This window comes from Pan paniscus, chromosome 6 (genome assembly GCF_029289425.2).
Source record: "Pan paniscus chromosome 6, NHGRI_mPanPan1-v2.0_pri, whole genome shotgun sequence".
Classification (NCBI taxonomy): domain Eukaryota; kingdom Metazoa; phylum Chordata; class Mammalia; order Primates; family Hominidae; genus Pan; species Pan paniscus.
The window spans coordinates 116,148,587-116,169,359 of record NC_073255.2 but is presented as its reverse complement, the minus strand read 5'-3'; the positions used below and the strand labels follow the sequence as shown (position 1 = coordinate 116,169,359).

General features: G+C 48.7%; 1 protein-coding gene and 1 long non-coding RNA gene across 2 annotated transcripts in view; one reads left to right on the top strand and one right to left on the bottom strand.

The window, feature by feature from the left end:
* BAIAP2L1 (BAR/IMD domain containing adaptor protein 2 like 1) overlaps positions 1 to 20,773 on the top strand; it is a 111,314-nt gene that overhangs the window by 79,900 nt on the left and 10,641 nt on the right. The window contains exons 4-12 of the mRNA XM_055114731.2: positions 1,206 to 1,267; positions 1,375 to 1,446; positions 4,146 to 4,283; positions 5,889 to 6,041; positions 9,226 to 9,393; positions 10,916 to 11,063; positions 15,329 to 15,536; positions 16,714 to 16,791; positions 18,851 to 19,031. Coding sequence (XP_054970706.1) covers positions 1,206 to 1,267; positions 1,375 to 1,446; positions 4,146 to 4,283; positions 5,889 to 6,041; positions 9,226 to 9,393; positions 10,916 to 11,063; positions 15,329 to 15,536; positions 16,714 to 16,791; positions 18,851 to 19,031 — 1,208 coding nt within the window. The remainder of the gene's footprint in view (positions 1 to 1,205; positions 1,268 to 1,374; positions 1,447 to 4,145; positions 4,284 to 5,888; positions 6,042 to 9,225; positions 9,394 to 10,915; positions 11,064 to 15,328; positions 15,537 to 16,713; positions 16,792 to 18,850; positions 19,032 to 20,773) is intronic.
* Positions 11,067 to 18,855, bottom strand: LOC129398183 (uncharacterized). The gene is made up of 2 exons (XR_010112776.1): positions 16,565 to 18,855; positions 11,067 to 16,088 (listed from the first exon to the last, which is right to left on the bottom strand). It is a non-coding gene; the product is annotated as an uncharacterized LOC129398183 (long non-coding RNA).

Here is a 20,773-nt window from a genome sequence, read left to right as displayed (position 1 = left end):
CTCTGTCCTGGAGCATCCTGCCCATCACGTGACTGTGCTTGGTTTCAGGGGCTGGTGTATTCCCAGGAGAGGCAGGGCTGAGCACTCTTCCTGCTGCGGGTTCCCCTGGCGTTAGTATTTTCCAAAACATTGTAAGAACTAACGTGAGAAAAAAGAAATAGCCTTTATCTCTCGTGCCTGACAGATAATCAGATTACTCTGGGGATTCGATAAAAATAAATCATTTTTTATTCCTAGAGTTAGCTACTGTGATGACCGAAGTAATCATTTGTGAGACAATTTCAAAATTTAAATCAGATATATAGAACTTGGCTTAGGGAAAAAGTGCATATAGAAAGGGCCACGTGGGCCAGGTACAGTGGCTCACACCTGTCATCCCAGCACTTTGGGAGGCCGAGGTGTGCGGATCACTTGAGGTCAGGAGTTCGAGACCAACCTGGGCAACATGGTGAAAAACCCTCCCCACAAAATGTCCCAAAAAAATAGCTGAGTGTGGTGGTGCACGCCTGTAGTCCCAGCTACTCGGGAGGCTGAGGTGGAAGGATAACTTGAACCCAGGAGGTGGAGGCTGCAGTGAGCCAAGGTCGTGCCACTGCACTCCAGCCTGCGTAACAGAGCCAGACCCTGTCTCAAAAAACAAAAGACAGAACAGAAAGACTCGTGAATTTGAAGAGAGTTTGCATTTGTCTGATTAATTATGTTGTAGAAGCTGTTTGCTCTCAGCTGTGTCCCCCTGGAAGCCACTGTGGGGACCCTGTTGTGCTCCTGATGTGTCTCAGGGATGATGCTTAGAGACCCTGAGGACAGTGTATTTCTGTGTTTCCCTGTCCTGTTTCACTTTTCCTAATACTTTACAAAACTGTGCAATGGGCCGGGCGCGGCGGCTCACACCTGTAATCCCAGAACTTTGAGAGGCCAAGGCAGTTGATCACCTGAGGTTAGGAGTTCAAGACCAGCCTGGCCAACACGGTGAAACCCTGTCTCTACTAAAAATGCAAAAAATTAGCCGGGCATGGTGATGCACACCTGTAATCCAGCTACTTGGGAGGCTGAGGCAGGAGAATAGTTTGAACCCAGGAGGCGGAGGTTGCAGCGAGCCGAGATCGTGCCTTTGCACTCCAGCCTGGGCGACAGAGCAAAAACTCCATTTCAAAACAAAAAAATACGCAATGGCTTCCCGCTAACATATCTGGTTTTGTTCCCAGGACATGTCCTCATAGAGATTTCAAGTACCCACAAGAAACTCAACGAGAGTCTTGATGAAAATGTACGTGATCTGTGTTTCTATTTACAAAATACACTCATTTCAGGTTTTAGAACTTATTTTGCTTAAAATCTCAAACCTGGTATGAACTTATTTCCTTTTGTTAACAGTTTAAAAAATTCCACAAAGAGATTATCCATGAGCTGGAGAAGAAGATAGAACTTGACGTGAAATATATGAATGTAAGTGCATGGTTTTCCTCCAGCCCCAGCCTTGGGCTGCCTGACCTCCCAGCCTGGGGAGAACTTGTTCCCACTGTTGACTCAGCAGCAGCAGACAGGAGAGAAGCTCCGTGTTGATGATGCCCAGATGCATGAAACCGACAAGCTCTTTGGGCTGTGTGGGCCGGTTTTCGCTAACACTTGGGATCTTACTAGAAAGCATAGGGGCCAGGTGCGGTGGCTCATGCCTGTAATCCCAGCACTTTGGGAGGCCAAGGCAGGCGGATCACTTGAGGTCAGTAGTTCAAGACCAGCCTGGCCAACATAGTGAAACCCCATCTCTACTCAAAATACAAAAAAAATTAGCTGAGCATGGTGGTGCATGCCTGTCATCCCAGCTACTCGGGAGGATGAGGCAGGAGAATGGCTTGAACCCGGGAGGCGGAGGTTGCAGTGAGCCAAGATTGCGCCACTGCACTCCAGCCTGGGCGACAGAGCAAGACTCCATCTCAAAAAAAAAAAAAAAAAAGGCATAGGAAAAAGTATTGCAGGAAATCACACTGCTTCCAGAAAGCATTGTCTTCACAGAACACATTCACGCTGTAGGACATTTGTGCTTCTGTCGCTGCAGCTGATGCAGACATAACACTTCCTAAGCCAGCAGCACTTCAGGCTGTGGGTGGTGTGCGGGAGAGCACCGTCCGGGGCTCCCGGTGTGCCCTGGCCCATCTGCAGAGACCGCTCCTGCATGGCGCCCCTTCTCTATCCACTTTTGTCCATTTCAGCAGGTTTCTCCAGGTCCCCTTCAGGGTGGCCCTACAGCCCTGGTATTGAGGGCTCTTGCCATCTTCCCTTGCTCTATAGAGTACTTAACTTTCTCCTGCCACCCAAAGTCCCCTTTCTGCTCACCCAGACCCCTATGTGGCAGTGAGTGTGCGAGTTGCCCTGGAATCATCCCTCCCCTGTCGTCCTCGTGAGGACTGCTGCCTGGCTGCACCCTCCTGGCAGGAGGCCACAGGACCCGGACAGCTGCTAAGGTGCATTTCATGCCAAGTGATTTACATATGTTATCTAATTGTTATCCCTTCAGAAACTCCAAAACATAGACACCATTCTTTTTTTTTTTTTTTGAGATGGAGTCCTGCTCTGTTGCCTAGGCTGGAGTGCAGTGGCGCGATCTCGGGGCTCACTGCAACCTCCGCCTCCTGGGTTCCAGCGATTCTCCTACCTCAGCCTCCCAATTAGCTGGGATTATAGGCACCCACCACTGCACCCGGCTAATTTTTGTATTTTTTAGTAGAACGGGGTTTCACCATCTTAGCCAGGCTGGTCTCAAACTTCTGACCTCGTGGTGCACCTGCCTCGGCCTCCTAAAGTGCTGCGATTAGAGGCGTGAGCCACCGTGCGGGCCAGACACCCTTCTTATCTGCACTTCACAGATTATAGGGAAAACAGGGATTTGAATTCTGACGCGGGTCCGTTTAAGACCCTGTGTTCACTGGGCGTGGTGGCTCACGCCTGTAATCCCAGCACTTTGGGAGGCCAAGGCGGGTGGATCCGAGGTCAGGAGTTCGAGACCAGCCTGGCTGACATGGTGAAACCTGGTCTCTACTAAAAATACAGCTGGGCGTGGTTGTGTGCGCCTGTAATCCCAGCTACTGGAGAGGCTGAGGCACAACAATCGCTTGAACCCGGGAGGCAGAGAGTGCAGTGGCGCGATCTCAGCTTGCTGCAACCACCTTGGTGGCTAAGTGCTTTGGATGGGACTTTGAGACTTTGGGTGGCAGAAGAAAGTTAACCACCCAGCATCAAAAAGCCTTTGAGGAAAGAAGGAATAAAAGAAAGAGAAGATGTCCTTAGAGACTTGCCTTCTGGTCGGGGGCTCCTCATTTAAACAGTAACCTTTAGAACAAAGCCAAGACATTAAAGTTGCATGAAGGGGGCAATGTGAACTGAGGGGTGAGGGCTCTAACCAGTGTGTGGATGGTGTGAACTGTAGGTTGAGGGTCCCAGCCAGCATGCAGATGGTGTGAGTTGCAGAGTAAGGGTCCCAGCCATCATGCAGATGGTGTGAGCTGCGGGGTGAGGGTCCCAGCCAGGGTAAGGATGGTGTGAAATGAGTGAGGGCCCCGGCCAGTGTGAGGATGATGTGAACTGTGGGGTGAGGGTCCCAGCCAGCATGCAGATGGTGTGAACTGCAGAGTGAGGGTCCCAGCCATCGTGCAGATGGTGTGAACTATGGGGTGACAGTCCCAGCCAGCATAAAGATGGTGTGAAATGAGGAGCGAGGGCCCCGGCCAGTGTGAGGATGATGTGAACTGTGTGGTGAGCGTCCCCAGCCAACATGCAGATGGTGTGAACTGCGGGGTGATGGTCCCAGCCAGTGTAAGGATGGTGTGAAATGAGTGAGGGTCCCAGCCAGTGTGTGGATGGTGTGAACTGCAGGGTGAGGGTCCCAGCCAGCATGCAGACAGTGTGAACTGAGGGGTGAGGGCCCTGGTCAGCATGAGGATGGTGTGAAGTGTGGGCATGGGACCCCGGCCAGCAGGAGGATGGTGTGAACTGGTGTGGGTGTGGGGGCCCCAGCCAGTGTGAGGATGGTGTGAAGTGAGGGTGTCAGGGCCCCGTTGAGCCACACACAGTGGAAGTGTGAGTAAAGGCAACTGTGTGACAATTCGTGTGGTGCCGCAGTAAAATAAGCACAGCCGTTTAACTTACAGGCAACTCTAAAAAGATACCAAACAGAACACAAGAATAAATTAGAGTCTTTGGAGAAATCCCAAGCTGAGTTGAAGAAGATCAGAAGGAAAAGCCAAGGAAGCCGAAACGCACTCAAATATGAACACAAAGAAATTGAGGTGAGCTTTTCAACAATATCTTGTTTTCTTTTGTTGTTGACAATTTGCACAGTTTAAGAGGAGGTTAGCCGGGTGCGGTGGCTCACGCCTGTAATCCCAGCACTTTGGGAGGCCGAGGCAGTAGGATCATATGAGGTCAGGAGTTTGAGACCAGCCTGGCCAATGTGGTGAAACCTTGCCTCTACAAAAATTAGCTGGGGTGATGGCAGGTACCTGTAGTTGCAGCTACTCAGGAGGCTGAGGCAGGAGAATTGCTTGAACTTGGGAGGCAGAGGTTGCAGTGAGCCGAGATTATGCCACTGCACTCCAGCCTGGGTGACAGAATGAGACTCCATCTCAAAAAAAAAAAAAGTTTTGAAGTTGATCTCATGGAAGTGGGGAGTAGAATGATGGTTACCTGTCATTCTCTAGATAGCTGAGGATGGTCATTGTGTTGACTGGGGAGTGGATGAAGGAGAGGTTGGTTAATGGGTCCAAACATACAATTGGATAAAAGAAATAAGTTCTAGTGTCCAATAGCAGAGTAGGGTGACTATAGTTAACAGCGATGCATTATTTCAAAATAGTTAGAAGAGAGGTCTTGGAATGTCCCCAACACATAGAAATAATAAGAATTTGAGGTGATGGGCACCCAAGGACCCTGCTTTGATCATTATCACATGTGCCCTATAAATATATAATCTATCAGTTTTTAAAAATAAGCATTTTGACTGAGAGCTGAAGGCTGTAGAGTTTCCCTGAGTTAAGTATAATTAATCAGTGACCTCCTGCCAAAACATGGGCTTTTTATCCTGGCTCTGAAAGAAGAAGGGACTCTCCATGATCAGTGTTACTATTCCCATTGTACAGATGGGGAAAATGAGGCTTAGGTTAAATCATATTTTATTACTCCATTTTCATGCTGCTGGTAAAGACATACCCCAAGACTGGGCAATTTACAAAAGAAAGAGATTTAATGGACTCACAGTTCCACATGGCCGGGGAGGCCTCACAGTCATGGTGGAAGGGAAGGAGGAGCAAGTCACGTCTTACATGGATGGCAGCAGGCAAAGGAGAGCTTGTGCAGGGAAACTCCCTTTATGAAGCCATCAGATCTTGTGAGACTTATTCACTATCACAAGAATGGCATGGGAAAGACCTGCCCCCATGATTCAATTACCTCCCACCAGGTCCCTCCCGAAACACATAGGAATTACGGGAGCTACAATTCAAGATGAGATTTGGGTGGGGACACAGCCAAAGCATGTCACCTATTGTTGGCATTTGGAACTGGGTTTGAACCTGGAACTTTCTGGTTCCAAAGCCCGTGGTGCTTTCCAGTAGGATACGATCATATCTCTGGAGTACAAAGTAATATTTGTGCAAATTGCCCTGTGGGAATGTCAAGCCCTTGGGCAACTTCTCTCTGCACACGAGTCAGGGACCTCAAGGAGAATGATGGTATCTACTTAGGTCAGGTTACAGCATTCTTTCCTCTCATGTATTTACTCTATTATTCAAATAAAGCAGGTGTAAAGATGGCAGAAGATAAACGTCAGGCTGCACGCTATCTGATGCTTATGTCATGCTTATATAATTATTATTATTATTATTTTTTTTTTTTAGTATGTGGAGACCGTTACTTCTCGTCAGAGTGAAATCCAGAAATTCATTGCAGATGGTTGCAAAGAGGCTCTGCTTGAAGAGAAGAGGCGCTTCTGCTTTCTGGTTGATAAGCACTGTGGCTTTGCAAACCACATACATTATTATCACTTACAGGTGGGTGTGGTGGCAAATTGCCTTGAGTGTATTAATAACTTTATTTCATATTTAAATGCCCCAGAAGGCTGGGCTGTGGCCCACGCCTGTAATCCCAGCACTTTGGGAGGCTGAGGTGGGCCTGGGCAACATGGCAAAACTCTGTGTCTATAAAAAATAAAAAAAAAAAAAACTAGCCAGGCATGGTAGCATGTGCCTGTAGTCCCAGCTACTCAGGAGGCTGAGGTGGGAGGATCCCTTCAGCCTGGGAAGTTGAGGCTGCAGTGAGCCATGATTGTGCCACTGCACTCCAACCTGAGCAACAGAGCGGGACCCTGTCTCAATCAGTCCATACATACAGAGATAGACACACATGCACGCCACTCACCTTCCACACATGCCCAATATAAAGCAGTGGGCCATTTTGCCAATGAAAAGATTCCAGAGAAACTGTGTTTGGCCAACTTGAACATATAAACTTATAGAAATACAGCTGAAATGGTCAAACGTCCATGTATAAATGTTTAATTAATTAATAATACATCCATATTTAAAGTCCTTCATAAAATAATGCTTCATCATTGAAAAATAGCACGTGTTTGCTCTTCTCACCTGCGAGTCAGCTTTCCCCAGGCCCTTTCTGATGTGTCCTCAGCATCAATGTCTTCACCATAGCTGCTGGTGAGTCCCAGCGGGCCCAGGTCTACCCCACCTGGGCGATTTGAGATGCTCCCTTCATGGGTCCGTGTCCGGGGGTCACGGGCAGCTCTGCCCCAGCCCACGGGCCCCCATTCACGCACATCAGGACATCTGGGCTCAGTGATGCATTCATTCCTCTTGGTGGTATTGGTTCCTGGTTTATTCAACTGAATGACCTCATCACCCTCCTTCCAACACACACAACTGTGAGGTTCGAACCCCCAGGAATCATGATGCAACACATGTCACATTTCCTTTCCTTTGTTTTAAATTATGAACTCTGTTGGGCCTTTGTAAACATCCAAAACTAGCACTGGTTGAGGTCAGAAATTCATTGTTGTTCATAGTAAAGTTAGAGAGTGTTCCAATATAGGAGAAGCTTTGCAAGAGCTTGAATATAAGTCAGCTTTGTCTTTGTTTTAAAGGAAAAATACTTTGGCCTTGTATGTATGCAAATGTTGTATTTTCTATAAACTTTTTACAACTTTAAGGAATATTCAGGACTGGGCATGGTGGCTCACGCCTGTAATCCCAGCACTTTGGGAGACCAAAGTGGGTGAATCACTTGAGGTCAGGAGTTTGAGACCAGCCTGGCCAACATGGTGAAACCCTGTCTCTACTAAAAATACAAAAATTAATCACATGTGGTGAGCACCTGTAATCCCAGCTACTCAGGAGGCTGAGGCAGGAGAATTGCTTGAACCCAGGAGGCTGAGGTTGCAGTGAGCCCAGATCACACCACTGCACTTCAGCCTGGGCAACAGAGCAAGACTCTGTCTCAAAAAAAAAAAAAAAAAAAAAAAAGGAAGAAAAAGGAATATTCAGCTCCCTAAATAAGATTTAAAATTAGTACAGCAGGCCAGGCACAGTGGCTCATGCCTATAATCCCAGCCCTTTGGGAGCCCAAGGCAGGAGGATCACTTGAGCCCAGGAGTTCCAGACCAGCCTGGGCAGCATAGCGAGACCCTATCTCTACCAAAAAAAAAAAAAAAAAGTTTTAATTAGCCAGGTGTGGTGATGTGCACCTGTGACCCCAGCTACTCAGGAGGCTGAGGTGGAAGGATTGTTTGAGCCCAGGAGTTCGAGGTTGCAGTGAGCTGTGATTGTGCCAGCGCACTCCAGCCTGGGTGACAGAGCCAAAATCCTCTCTCAAAAAAGAAGAAGAAAATGGTTACAGCAAAGGAAATAGTTGCTGTATTAGGTGATCACTTTTGTCAACAGCATGTCTGTACTAGTTTCGGGAATGTAGAGTTCACTTTAGAATCTTCTCTTCCCAGAGTGAGGGCATCCTGTGGCACCGGGGTCGCAGGCTGGAGAGGACAGAGGTGACCTTGAGGTTCTCTTCCTGCGTGATATCCCCACCGTGTCATGAGGCAGCCTAGCACCTTTTCAGGGAGCTCCAGTTATCAGCAGAGTCTTTCTTAGACTTAACCATCGGTCCCAGTAATGCTTTCTAGAGTGACGCAGACCAAATCTGCTCGTTTCTATGCTGGAAGTTTCTTCGAGTATCTGAAAACTGGTTTTGTGGCTTCCCTTAATTCAGCTAAAGCGCCTCAGTCCTTTCTGTGGAGTTGGGATGAAGCAGGCCCAAGCAGCTGGTCCACGGTGCTGCAGAGTGTCAGGGTGACAGTTGGGGGTGGGGTGGCATTTGGAGACAGGGGTGGTGTGAGGGGGTCTTTGCCCTTCCCCAGGACTGACATCAGCCCCCCACCACTCTTGATAAACTCAGAGGCTGAGTAAAAGCAGTGTGACTGCCATGCACACAGCCGCAGGACAGGCTCCTGCCTCCCCTTTCCCAACCAGAGTGCTCTTCAGAAAAGGTGCTCACTGGAAGCGCTTGGGGGGCCTCTGAGAATCCAGTTGTCAGGAGCAGAGCCAGGCTTGTGGGTGCTGGAGGGGCACTCTGCCTCCAGGGTTGCTGGTTCTCACCCCTGCTGGTCAGGTCTGCTCTGCAAAACCTTGTTTGGCCTGTGGTGGGGGCGTCCCTCAGCACTGCCCACCACTCACCCACAGTCCCTCTTCCCCATAGACAGACTATCAGGACAGTGTCTGATTCACTTCTCTAATGTCTGAATCGGTCAGAGTCAACTCCTGGGCTGGTGGCCTGTGTTGGAGGTGCTGCTTTTAGTAGGAGTGGGAGGGAGAAAGTGATGGTTGGCGTTTCTGGGGCCACCTGGAAAACGGGATTCATACAGATTGCTCCCTCCCTCCCTTTGAGTTTCTGTTCTTGCTCTTAACCATTTACCATCCCCGTATTAGTCCCATGCTCTGTATTCACACTGAGGGATCAGGAAATTTCCTTTTGAGTCAGAGCCTTTGCCCCTCTCAGCCGGTGAGACACAGCTGATCCTCTAGGTGCTTAAAGTGCTCACCGAATTTAACCCAGGGCCCCCACACTCCTGGTGCTAAGCCAGTAATCTGTTATCAGCGATATGACGTGATGTCATTTTTCTCAGCTCTTCAGACAATCTTCTTTGTCTTTAGTCTTCTTCTTTTGGCTTTGCAGTCTGCAGAACTACTGAATTCCAAGCTGCCTCGGTGGCAGGAGACCTGTGTTGATGCCATCAAAGTGCCAGAGAAAATCATGAATATGATTGAAGAAATAAAGACCCCAGCCTCTACCCCCGTGTCCGGAACTCCTCAGGCTTCACCCATGATCGAGAGAAGCAATGTGGTAGGAGCCAGTTTTCTCTTCCAGATTTCAATCGTGTGTTTCCTAACTTGATCTGGGCCAAATTTGCCTGTGTTGGTGGGAATCACAGGTCCCCCTTTATTACTTCCAGGACCACCTTTTCACACCTCTATCCCCTTACCTTTACGGGCGAAGGTAGCTGGGCACATGTTTGTTTTTTGTTGTTGTTAAGGTGGAGTCTTTCTTGCTCTGTCGCCCAGGCTGGAGTACAGTGGAGTGATCTCGGCTCACTGCAACCTCCACCTCCTGTGTTCAAGTGATTCTCCTGCCTCAGCCTCCTCAGTAGCTGGGATTACTGGGGCGCACCACCATGCCTGGCTAATTTTTGTATTATTAGTAGAGACAGGGTTTTGCCATGTTGGTCAGGCTGGTCTCAAACTCCTGACCTCGTGATCTGTCTGCCTCGGCCTCCCAAAGTGCTGGGATTACAGGCATGAGCCACCATAAGTTGGGCACATGTTTTATACTATGTTTGGCGCTATTATCTTTGTTTTGGAAATTTTATCCTTACTGTTTTGTTTTTTTATTTTTTTTGTTTTTGAGACACAGTCTTGCTCTGTCACCCAGGCTGGAGTGCAATGGCGCAATCTCGGCTCACTGTAGGCTCCGCCTCCTGGGTTCACGCCATTCTGCCTCAGCCTCCCAAGTAGCTGGGACTACAGGCACCCGCCACCACGCCTGGCTAATTTTTTTGTATTTTTAGTGGAAACAGGGTTTCACCATGTTAGCCAGGATGGTCACGATCTCCTGACCTCGTGATCTGCCCACCTCGGCCTCCCAAAGTGCTGGGGTTACAGGCGTGAGCCACTGCACCCAACCATACTTACTGTTTTTATTTGTAATCATTCCAACTAAGTTTACTCCCAAGGAAGGAAGTATAGGTGTCTCAGAATAAATTAGACACACTCTGATGGCATTCATCACAACGTAAGGCACTTCAGGAAAAAAAAATAGGCATCAAAGTATTCACAGTAATGAATTCGCACATTTGTAGTTTGCTGATCTTTGAACCTGGGCTCTATGTGGAGACTGGGATGCAGCAGGTACTTTGAACACATGGATCCACTCTTTCTGCCCATCTCAAACCCCCTGAAATGTGGCCAGTCATGGTGGCTCACACCTGTAATTCCAGCACTTTGGGAGGCCTAGGTGGGTGGATCACTTGAGGTCAGAAGTTTGAGACCAGCCTGGCTAACATGGTGAAACCTCGTCTCTACTAAAAATACAAAAAATAGCCAGATGTGGTAGTGCGTGCCTGTTATCCAGCTACTCAAGAGGCTGAGGCACAAGAATCACTTGAAACTGGGAGGCGGAGGTTGCAGTGAGCTGAGATCGTGCCACTGTACTCCAGCCTGGGCAACACAGCGAGACTCTGTCTCAAAATAAATAAATAAATAAATAAATAAATAGCCTATTATTTAAAAAAAAAAAAACAGCCTTGGGAATCTGTGTAATTCCGGTTCTGCATTATACTAATATTGGACTAATAAAGAATTTTTCACAGGTTAGGAAAGATTACGACACCCTTTCTAAATGCTCACCAAAGATGCCCCCTGCTCCTTCAGGCAGAGCATATACCAGTCCCTTGATCGATATGTTTAATAACCCAGCCACGGCTGCCCCGAATTCACAAAGGGTAAATAATTCAACAGGTAAGAGATTCAGTCTGATTTATTTGAAGATACCTTTTACATTTGTTTTAAGATAAGCTGTGAAATAAATATTTTGTATAAATGTATTGCAAGGTTTGGAGGTAAACAAGCAGGTATGGTAGATACATTCAGCCCTGGCTTTGCAGAGCGTGAGTTCAGAAGAAATACAGGACTAGACTGTGAGACGCTCTGATAAGTGATACATTTCTCTGACATTTATCAGTTCTACGTACTGACTGATGTTTATCAGTATGTTTATCCAGAGTAAACATACTGTTGAGAATTATCTATTTACAAATAAATGGAGGCCAGGCACGGTGGCTCACGCCTGTAATCCCAGCCCTTTGGGAGGCCGAGGCAGGTGGATCACCTGAGGTCAGTTGTTTGAGACCAGCCTGGCCAACATGATGAAACCCCATCGCTACTAAAAATACAAAAAATTAGCCAGGCGTGGTGGTGCCTGCCTGTAATCCCGGCTACTCGGGAGGCTGAGGCAGGAGAATCGCTTACACCCAGAAGGCAGAGGTTGCAGTGAGTTGAGATCGCACCACTGCACTCCAGCCTGGGTGACAAGTGGGAAACTCTGTCTCAGCCAATCCATCAGTCAATCAATCAATAAATAAGAAACATGCATAGCCTCGCTGTGTGTTCCATATTTGGTGGCAATTGTAATAAAACTTTTTTTGCAATAAAATAAGCTGTAAAAGTTCACATTGAAATGGGAAAGGTTCCCTTGTCCCCCTTGCAGGGCCTGCGATGGGGATGTGGCTCGCCTCTTCAGTGCCCCGGTGCTCAGACCTCTAGGGGAATAGACAGATGGGCAGGCTATGGGGCTCCCACCTCATAGCAGTATCTAGAGATGAATGTTTACAGCTGAAGCCCCAGTGGGCGCATGTTACCGTGAGCTCTTTTAGTTTTAGTTTTAGTCTATAGGTGGCTTGTGTAAACCAGCTCAATTACACCCTCTACCTTGTCACAGGGAAAGAGGGTTTTCTTTATCCCGGGTTCTCGCCTTGGTGTACCGGAAGAATCGGATCATACGTGGGCTTGGAGAATGAGTGCAAGGTTTTACTGAGTGGAGGTAGCTCTCAGCAGATGGGGGAAGTCAGGAGGGGATAGAGTGGGGAGGTTTTCCCCTGGAGTCGGGCCACTCAGTGACCTTGGCCAACTGTCACAGCCCAACTCTGTGTTGTTCTGCTGTTCAGTGGCCTGCCAGCGTGCTGCAGCCTGTTGGTGCCTCCCTCTTGACACCTAGCCACTGTGTTTGTTCCTCCAGCAACGTGCTCCTTTCAGCGTTCAGCAGCTTGCGTGTCTGCCTGCTTAGGGTCTTGAGGGTTTTTATAGGCACAGGATGGGGGCATGGCAGGCCAGGGTGGTCTTGGGAAATGCAACATTTGGGCAGGAAATGCCTGTCCTCACCTAGGTCTGTAGGAGTGGAACCCTAGCCAGAGACCACACCCTCCTCTACCCAGCACTTTCATTCCACAGTTCTGTATCATTTAAAGGGACCACGCTCTTCCCTTCCCAGCACTTCATAATTATGAACATGACAAAATTATGATTATTAAGCTTACCAATAAGCTTGGTTTGAATTTTTTTTTTTTTTTTTGGAGATCAAGTCTCACTCTGTCAGCCAGGCTGGAGTGCAGTGGCGCGATCTCGGCTCACCACAACATCCACCTTCCAGATTCAAGCGATTCTCCTGCCTCAGCTTCCCAAGTAGCTGAGACTACAGGCATGCGCCACCAAGCTTGGCTAATTTTTGTATTTATAGTAGAAATGGGGCCTCACCATGTTGGCCAGGCTGGTGTCGAACTCCTGACCTCAGGTGATCCACCTGCCTGGGCCTCCCCAAGTGCTGGGAATACAGGTGTGAGCCACCATGCCCAGCTGGTTTGAATTCTAATCAGTGTTTTTCATCATCTCTAACAGAGCATCTCATGCTCTTTGAAGAACTTAAGTTCCAACTTGGATTTCTTAATTCTGTTGACTATATTTCAACAAGCTGGGGCCAGAGGCAGTGGCTCACGCCTGTAATCCCAGCACTTTGGGAGTCCAAGGCGGGTGGATCGCTTGAGACCAGAAGTTCGAGACCAGCCTGGCCAACATAGTGAAACCCCCGTCTCTACTAAAAATACTAAAATTTAGCTGGGCATGGTAGCTCAAGCCTGTAATCCCAGCTACTCAGGAGGCTGAGGCACGAGAATCACTTGAACCCAGGAGGCGGAGGTTGCAATGAGCTGAGGTCGCGCCACTGCACTCCAGCCTGGGTGACACAGTGACAAAAACAAAAGTTGGAGCCACTGACTGTCTGCAGATGTTGCCGGCTGCTTCACTGGTCAGACCCCGTCCTTCTGCACAGTCTTTAGCACCCAGGACCCTCAAGACCTGTGCCATGGCCCCAACCCATCCACGTGGGGTGTCTCACAGGCCCCCATGGTGTGAAGGTTGCGGCAGTCAAGCTGTTTGTGAGAGAGAGCCCTGGACCACAGCGTGTGAAGCTATTGGGCAAAAGAACAGAGTTTTCCAGAATGATGACTAGGATGGCCCAGCAGAGGAAGATGATGGTCTGTAGGCATTTGCCTTTGAAGGAAGTCCTGTCAGTTAACTAAAATACACAGTTAAAGTATGTAATACTCTGTGCATCCCAGTGATTCAGATGACTCTGGTTCTTATTGGTAAAAGCAGAATGAAAATTGCTGGTGGAGGATTGGGCGCGGTGACTCATGCCTGTAATCCCAGCACTTTGGGAGGCCAAGGTAGGTGGATCTCGATGTCAGGAGTTCAAGACCAGCCTGGCCAATATGGTGAAACCCTTTCTCTACTAAAAATACAAAAATTAGCCGAGCATGGTGGCACGCGCCTGTAATTCCAGCTGTTCAGGAGGCTGAGGCAGGAGAATTGCTTGAACCCAGGAGGTAGAGGTTGCAGTGAGCCAAGATCACACCACTGCACTCCAGCCTGGGCGACAGAGCGAGACTCTGTCTCAAAAAAGAAAGAAAACTGCTGGTGGGTTCAACACCAGCGAAGTAGAGAGTGGCAGGTTAAGGGGGCGCAAGGTTTATGTTGTAATCATGAAGAATCTGCAAGAATAAAGCAGAAAGAGATCTTGCATTGTTTTAAATTAAAGATGCTTGTTGTATTACTAGCCTGGGAAAATTTGAATGGAAAAAAAAAAACGGCCAGAAGCAGTGGCTCAAACTTGTAATCCCAGCACTTTGGGAGGCCAAGCTGGGAGGATCACTTGAGGCCAGGAGGTCAAGACCAGGCTGGGCAACATAGCGAGACACCGTCTCTACAAAAAAATTTTAAAATGAGCCTGGCATGGCGGCGTGTGCCTGTAGTCCCAGCTACTTAGGAGGCTGAGGAGGGAGGATCCTTTAAGCCTGGGAAGTCCAGACTACAGTGAGCTGTGATCCTGCCACTGCACTCCAGCCTGGGCAACAGAGTGAGACTCTGTCTCAAATGTATATACATACATATATATATATTTTTTTTTTCTACCTTTTTTCCCCTGGAGTGGAAATATCAGCCTGTGTTTGAATGGAGGCATGAACAGCACAGCCTCGTGCTCATGGGTAGAGAGTATGGGACAAACCTGCCCTAGCTGGTTCCTGGCCCAGCCACTTGCCAGCTGTGGGGTCTGTCCTGTGGATAATAAATAGCAGCACCTTCCTCCTGGGAGCCTGGCGGGATGGCAGCTGTGAGACATTGAGATCGTGACTGGCACCTGGTGAGGACTCTGTAAATGGAACTCATCCTCACCTTGTCCTTCTTAGGCCTGGGGGTGAGAAGCTGAGCGGCCAGCATGGCAAGACCGACTGCATTTCCAGCTTTCTTCTTTTCTTTGTGGACATTGGCAGTTGGGTTTGAACTGTGGCCCTAGCCTGCCTTTGCGATTGGAATTGCGAGGGCAGTTTGGCGTTGGAGCGGTTTGCCTCTCTAAGAAGAGCCATCCTGGCTAAAGCAGTGCAGATCAACCCGGCACACACCGCCTTGTCCTTGGGCCTGGAAAAGAGCCCGCAGCCGCAGGGATCCTCTTCTGCACGGTGCATGCCTTCAGGCTGCACGCTGCCTCTGTTTCTCAACAGTCCCTGTCCCTTCTGGGCAATGATCAAAGCGAGGAAATAGGACAGGGTCAGTTTCCGTGGAAGGAGCGTTGTTGGCAAGATGAGAACAGGTGGATTCCTGGGGTTTGCTCATTGGAATGTGCCTATTGATTCTCATGCTTTGAAAAGCCATTACTGCTACACTCCCTTCAACAGGTACTTCTGAAGATCCCAGTTTACAGCGATCAGTTTCGGTTGCAACGGGACTGAACATGATGAAGAAGCAGAAAGTGAAGACCATCTTCCCGCACACTGCGGGCTCCAACAAGACCTTACTCAGCTTTGCACAGGGAGATGTCATCACGCTGCTCATCCCCGAGGAGAAGGATGGCTGGCTCTATGGAGAACATGACGTGTCCAAGGCGTAAGTCTGGGCGTGATGGTCCCCGCAGGGCTCCAGACGGCCCCTCCCTTCCAGAGCAGCCAAGCTGCAAATTGTCTTCGTGGACATGCTCACATTTTAGCCAAAGTTAAGTTTATGGTTTAGTTCTAGTTTAGTTAACTGAAGTTATTCGATCCCAGGCTATTTTCTGTATGTCTGTGCATGTAGAGATACATTTGGTGCATGCATAGTTATTAGAGCGTATGAAGTCACCTGTCTGAAAGTAGTTTAAACATTCTTTTGTTTTTAAAAAAAATTTAGCATTTGGCCGGTGCAGTGGCTCATGCTTGTAATCCCAGCACTTTGGGAGGCTAAGGCAGGCAGATCACCTGAGGTTAGGAGTTCCAGACCAGCCTGGCCAACATGGTGAAACCCCATCTCTATGAAAAATACAAAAATTAGCCAGGCGTGGTGGCAGGCACCTGTAATCGCAGCTACTCGGGAGACTGAGGCAGGATTGACCCTGGGAGGCGCAGGTTGCAGTGAGCCGAGATCTCGCCACTGCACTCCAGCCTTGGGTGACAGAGCAAGACTCTGTCTCAAAAAAATAAATAAAATAAAATTAGCATTTGATTTATTGAAGATAATCTGCATATAAGATATACTTTGTTAAGGTTTAGCACGTAGGTAGTTTGAATGCAATCCTCTTAATTTCAGCCATAATTATATGCACAAGCCTTCCTGTAACTAGCTTGTCAGTTTTCTAGACAGATTGTTCAGATGTATTAAATAAAACCAATATGGGAAAAAAAAGGGGTAATCCAAATCAAATTAATGTTATACATACAACATATATTGCTTTTTAGCTAGGCATGGTGGTGCACACTTCTAGTCACAGCTACTCGGATGCTGAGGCAGGGGGATTGCTTGAGCCCATGAGTTCGAGGCTGCTGTGAGCTATGATCGCACCACTGCACTCCAGCCTGGGCAACAGAGTGAGACCCTGTCTCTATTAAAAAAAAATTGTTAACAATACACATTGTTCAGTGTATGTGAAAGTCCATATTTACCTATTAAAAGTCTTAATTTCATTTCCTCCACACGTGGGCGTTTCTGGAGCAGTGGACCTGTCTGCCCTGAGCTCTCACCAGGTTGTTCAGGGAGGTTGCCGTCCACGTGTCTACTGCTGATAGGGTCTTTTCTCCCTCTTTGCCGGTAGGAGGGGTTGGTTCCCGTCGTCGTACACGAAGTTGCTGGAAGAAAATGAGACGGAAGCAGTGACCGTGCCCACACCAAGGTAGCCCTGAACGTGGCTGAGCTCTCCCGGTGACAGAAACCCCTGCCTTGTCGTTTCTATAACACACCACCATCTAGCTCTGTCGCAGGCCCTGCCCTAAGCCTCAGCTCTCGTGGACTAGTCAGAGATGAGACCGCGGCTCACAGTGCTGTCTGCCGTGATTTCTGTTGTCCCCGAGCTTTGCTGCTGTGAGGAGACCCAGCCCAGGCCACCTACTCCTCGCAGTCCTGCAGCCCTCTGAAACTCCCTCCCTGTGCCCTGCCCCTCCTGGTCGCTAAACCCAAGGCATGTGTTTTCCGTCCTTATCTTACACTTATCTTACCGTTCTTATCTTACAGCCCTTAATGCTGTTGTATGCTTTTTCTGGAATGTTCTCTGGCCCCGGCTGCTTGACCTGTGCTCTGTTTGTCTTCTGCCTCACCAGCTCTTTGCACCCCTCTTCTGCCCATCAATTAAACATCAGTGTTCTTGGGAGTCACCCTGGGTCCATCCTTCCTGCCTGTGCTGGGCCATCTCGTCCACTCCCATGGCTTGAAATACACTGATGGGCTTTGCTGAGCACCTCCATGCCGAAAACCCCCAAATCCGTATTCCAGATCAGATACTAACAGTAGTTATTGCCTAGAGACTGTCCAAAGGACTTTGCATTGATTTTTTCACTTAATTCTCACAGCAGCCCCATGAGGTGGGCCCCCACTTTAAAAATTGAGGAAACTGGCCGGGCACGGTGGCTTGTGCCTGTAATCCCAGCACTTTGGGAGATGGAGGCAGGAGGATTACTTGAGGCCACAAGTTCAGGACCAGCCTGCGCAACATAGCAAGATCCCCATCTCTACAAAAAAATAAACAATTAGCCAGGGCATAGTGGCATATGCCCATTGTCCCATCTAGTCTGGAGGCTGAGGTGGGAGGATCGAAGTTCACAGAACCCCCATAACCCATCCAGCTAGCCAGGTAGAAGGCCTCCAGGTCCGACGTTGCATTCCCCAGGGTCTGATGCTGTCTGCAATCTTCATCCCTAGCAGAAGAGCTAAAATGCCATTGTGCTGGGGAACAAAAACTGAGTAACACTTTTAGGATGTTAAAATTTCAAGTGTTTATATATATATTTTTTTAACTCTTAGCTCATTGCTCACTCCAGCTTTTGCTAGTCTCCAATTTCTTTCCTTAGATTAAATCAATCAAGAGCCAGCCCCTAATTTAAAAGGTTTCCTCTCCTTTTGTCATGTCTTTTAAATAATTTTTTGGCCAGGCGCAGGGGCTCATGCCTGTAATCCCAGCACTTTGGGAGGCCGAGGCGGGCAGATCACCTGAGATCAAGAGTTCAAGACTAGCCTGGCCAACATAATGAAACCCCGTCTCTACTTAAAAAAAAAAAAAAAATACAAAAAAATTAGCTGGGCGTGGTGGCAGGTGCCTGTAATCCCGGCTACTTGGGAGGCTGAGGCAGGAGAATCACTTGAACCAGGGAGGCGGATGTTGCAGTGAGCCAAGATCGCGCCACTGCACTCCACCCTGGGCAATAAGAGGGAAACCCCATCTCAAAAAAAAAAAAAAAAAAAAAAAAAATTTCTTGTGAGGATATGTTTAGAAACCGCTAAAAACATTAGTGTTTTAGGCCGGGTGTGGTGGCTCATGCTGTAATCCCAGCCGAGGTCAGGAGTTCAAGACCAGCCTGGCCAATATGGTGAAACCCCATCTCAACTAAAAATACAAAAAATTAGCTGGGCACACTGGCGTGCACCTGTAATCCCAGCTACTCAGGAGGCTGAAGCAGAAGAATCACTTAAACCTAGAAGGCAGAGGTTGCAGTGAGCTGACATCATGTCATTGCACTCCAGCCTGGGTGACAGAGTGAGACTCTGTCGCAAAAAAATTTTAAAAAATACAGTGTTTTGTATTGATATATGTACTGTGTGTGTCTGTGTGTGTGAGATCAAGATCAGGTTTTGATTGGTGATGTACTGTTACTGTTGTCCTTGGTCAGGGACACAGAGGATGTTTGGGGTTTGGTGGTGAGACATTATCTAACACGTGCTGTGTCCTTTTTGGGTTTGAGCCCCGCGCCAGTGAGAAGCATCAGCACCGTGAACTTGTCTGAGAATAGCAGTGTTGTCATCCCCCCACCCGACTACTTGGAATGCTTGTCCATGGGGGCAGCTGCCGACAGGAGAGCAGATTCGGCCAGAACGACATCCACCTTTAAGGCTCCGGCGTCCAAGCCCGAGACCGCGGCTCCTGTGAGTAAAGCCGCAGCAGGGCGTCCTGGGTCCTGGACTCGCCATCCCCGACTGGGAGGCGCAGGTCCTGTGGTGACCGCCTTGCTCTGCTCTGTCCCCAGGGGGAGGGTGGTGTCCCCGGGGAGGAGGGAGGAGGGGACTTGCTGCCTTTGATCCTCTAGATTCCCTTCTTTGTCATGCAGCCTTTCACCTCCTTGACTTCAGCCCTTCTTTCATGTGGACTCTATCTTGTCAGTGAGAGTTTACACACAGTCGCCTCTAGTTTGCTAGATTTTATTAGGTTTCTTATCTTTCCTGCCTGGCTGCAGTCTTCTAGCCATTGAATCACCATTTTCTTTCATTTTCTTATTTTCTGAAGAGAGGCTTACGTTAAAAGTGGTAACTTCATCTTTCTTCAGAAAGTCTTTACTCCCAGGCACTGCGGATGTTATCTTTAACCCTAAACCTTCTAGGCACGGCGTTTAGGGTTAACGATAACCCTGAAAGATAACCCTAACCTGCCTCTGGGGGCCCAGCATGGAGGTCCTGGGCTCCCGGAACCAATTCATCCATTCCCGCCACCGCACATGTCTGCTGGGCACCAGGCCCTGGTGCGGGCTCTCCAGCTAGAGGAGAACAAGGCCAGACTCTGCCTGCCTCTTCAGAACTTCTGTTCTAGTGATAGGAAGCAGACAATAAAAAATAAACAAAAACACTGACACTAGAAGCCATGCAGAGAATAACACAAGGTGAGGTGATGGCATGGTGGGGAGCAGCGCGGCTGGACATCACTCCCGGGCTGGGTTGGCTGAGTTAGTGCGCCCTGGCATGAGACCTGTGGGTGAAGGGGAGGAGGCTGGGTGGTGGTGTCTGCACCCCTCGCTCCAGGAGCTGTCTTGCTTTGGGGTGAAGGAGCCAGGCCCCTATACCTTGTGTCCGGGGCCTTAGTTCAGCTGTGAGTGGTGCCCAGGCGTGGAGTGTCTTTATGATATGAAACGGATGCGCTTCTAAGATGTGCCTGCCCCGGACCTACGCGTGAGCCTTGAGGAGTCTGGGAACGTAGACCTGCCTCATTGTAGACTGCATTGGCATGATTTGGTTTAGGAATGCTAGCTTTTGAAACTTCATTCAAAATGTCTTTGAAGCCAGGTGCAATGGCTCATGTCTGTGTAATTCCAACACTTTGGGAGACCAAGGCAGGAGGATCACTTGAGCCCAGGAGTTTTAGACCAAACTGGGCAACATAGCAAAACCCTATGTAGACAAAAAATATAAAAATTAGCCAGGTACGGTGGCACATGTCTGTAGTCCCAGCTGTTCAGGAGGCTGTGGTGGGAGGATAGCCTGAACCCAGAAGTTCGAGGCTGCTGTGAACTGTGATCGTACCACTGCATGCCAGCCTGGATGACAGAGACCCTGTCTCATAAAAAAAGAAAAATGGTTTACAGTGTAGTTGTTTGAATCTGGATCCAAATCAGCTCCATACATTGTAATTGGTGGATAGGGCTCGTGAGGCCTTTTCTAGCTGCAGGTCCCCCCTCTGCCTCTTGTCCTTAGCAGTCTCTTTGTAGAAGAACCAGTCATTTGTCCTGGAGGGTGTCCCCCATCTGGATTTTGCTGATGGTGTCCTTTCTGCGTTCCCCCGTGTCTCCTGTATTTCTGTAAATTGGTAGTTAGACCTCAGGCCCTGCTCAGTCTGTTGCTGTTTTGCTTGTTTGACTGTTGTGTCTTGCTGGAGCATTTCACCAGTGAGGAGGCACGTG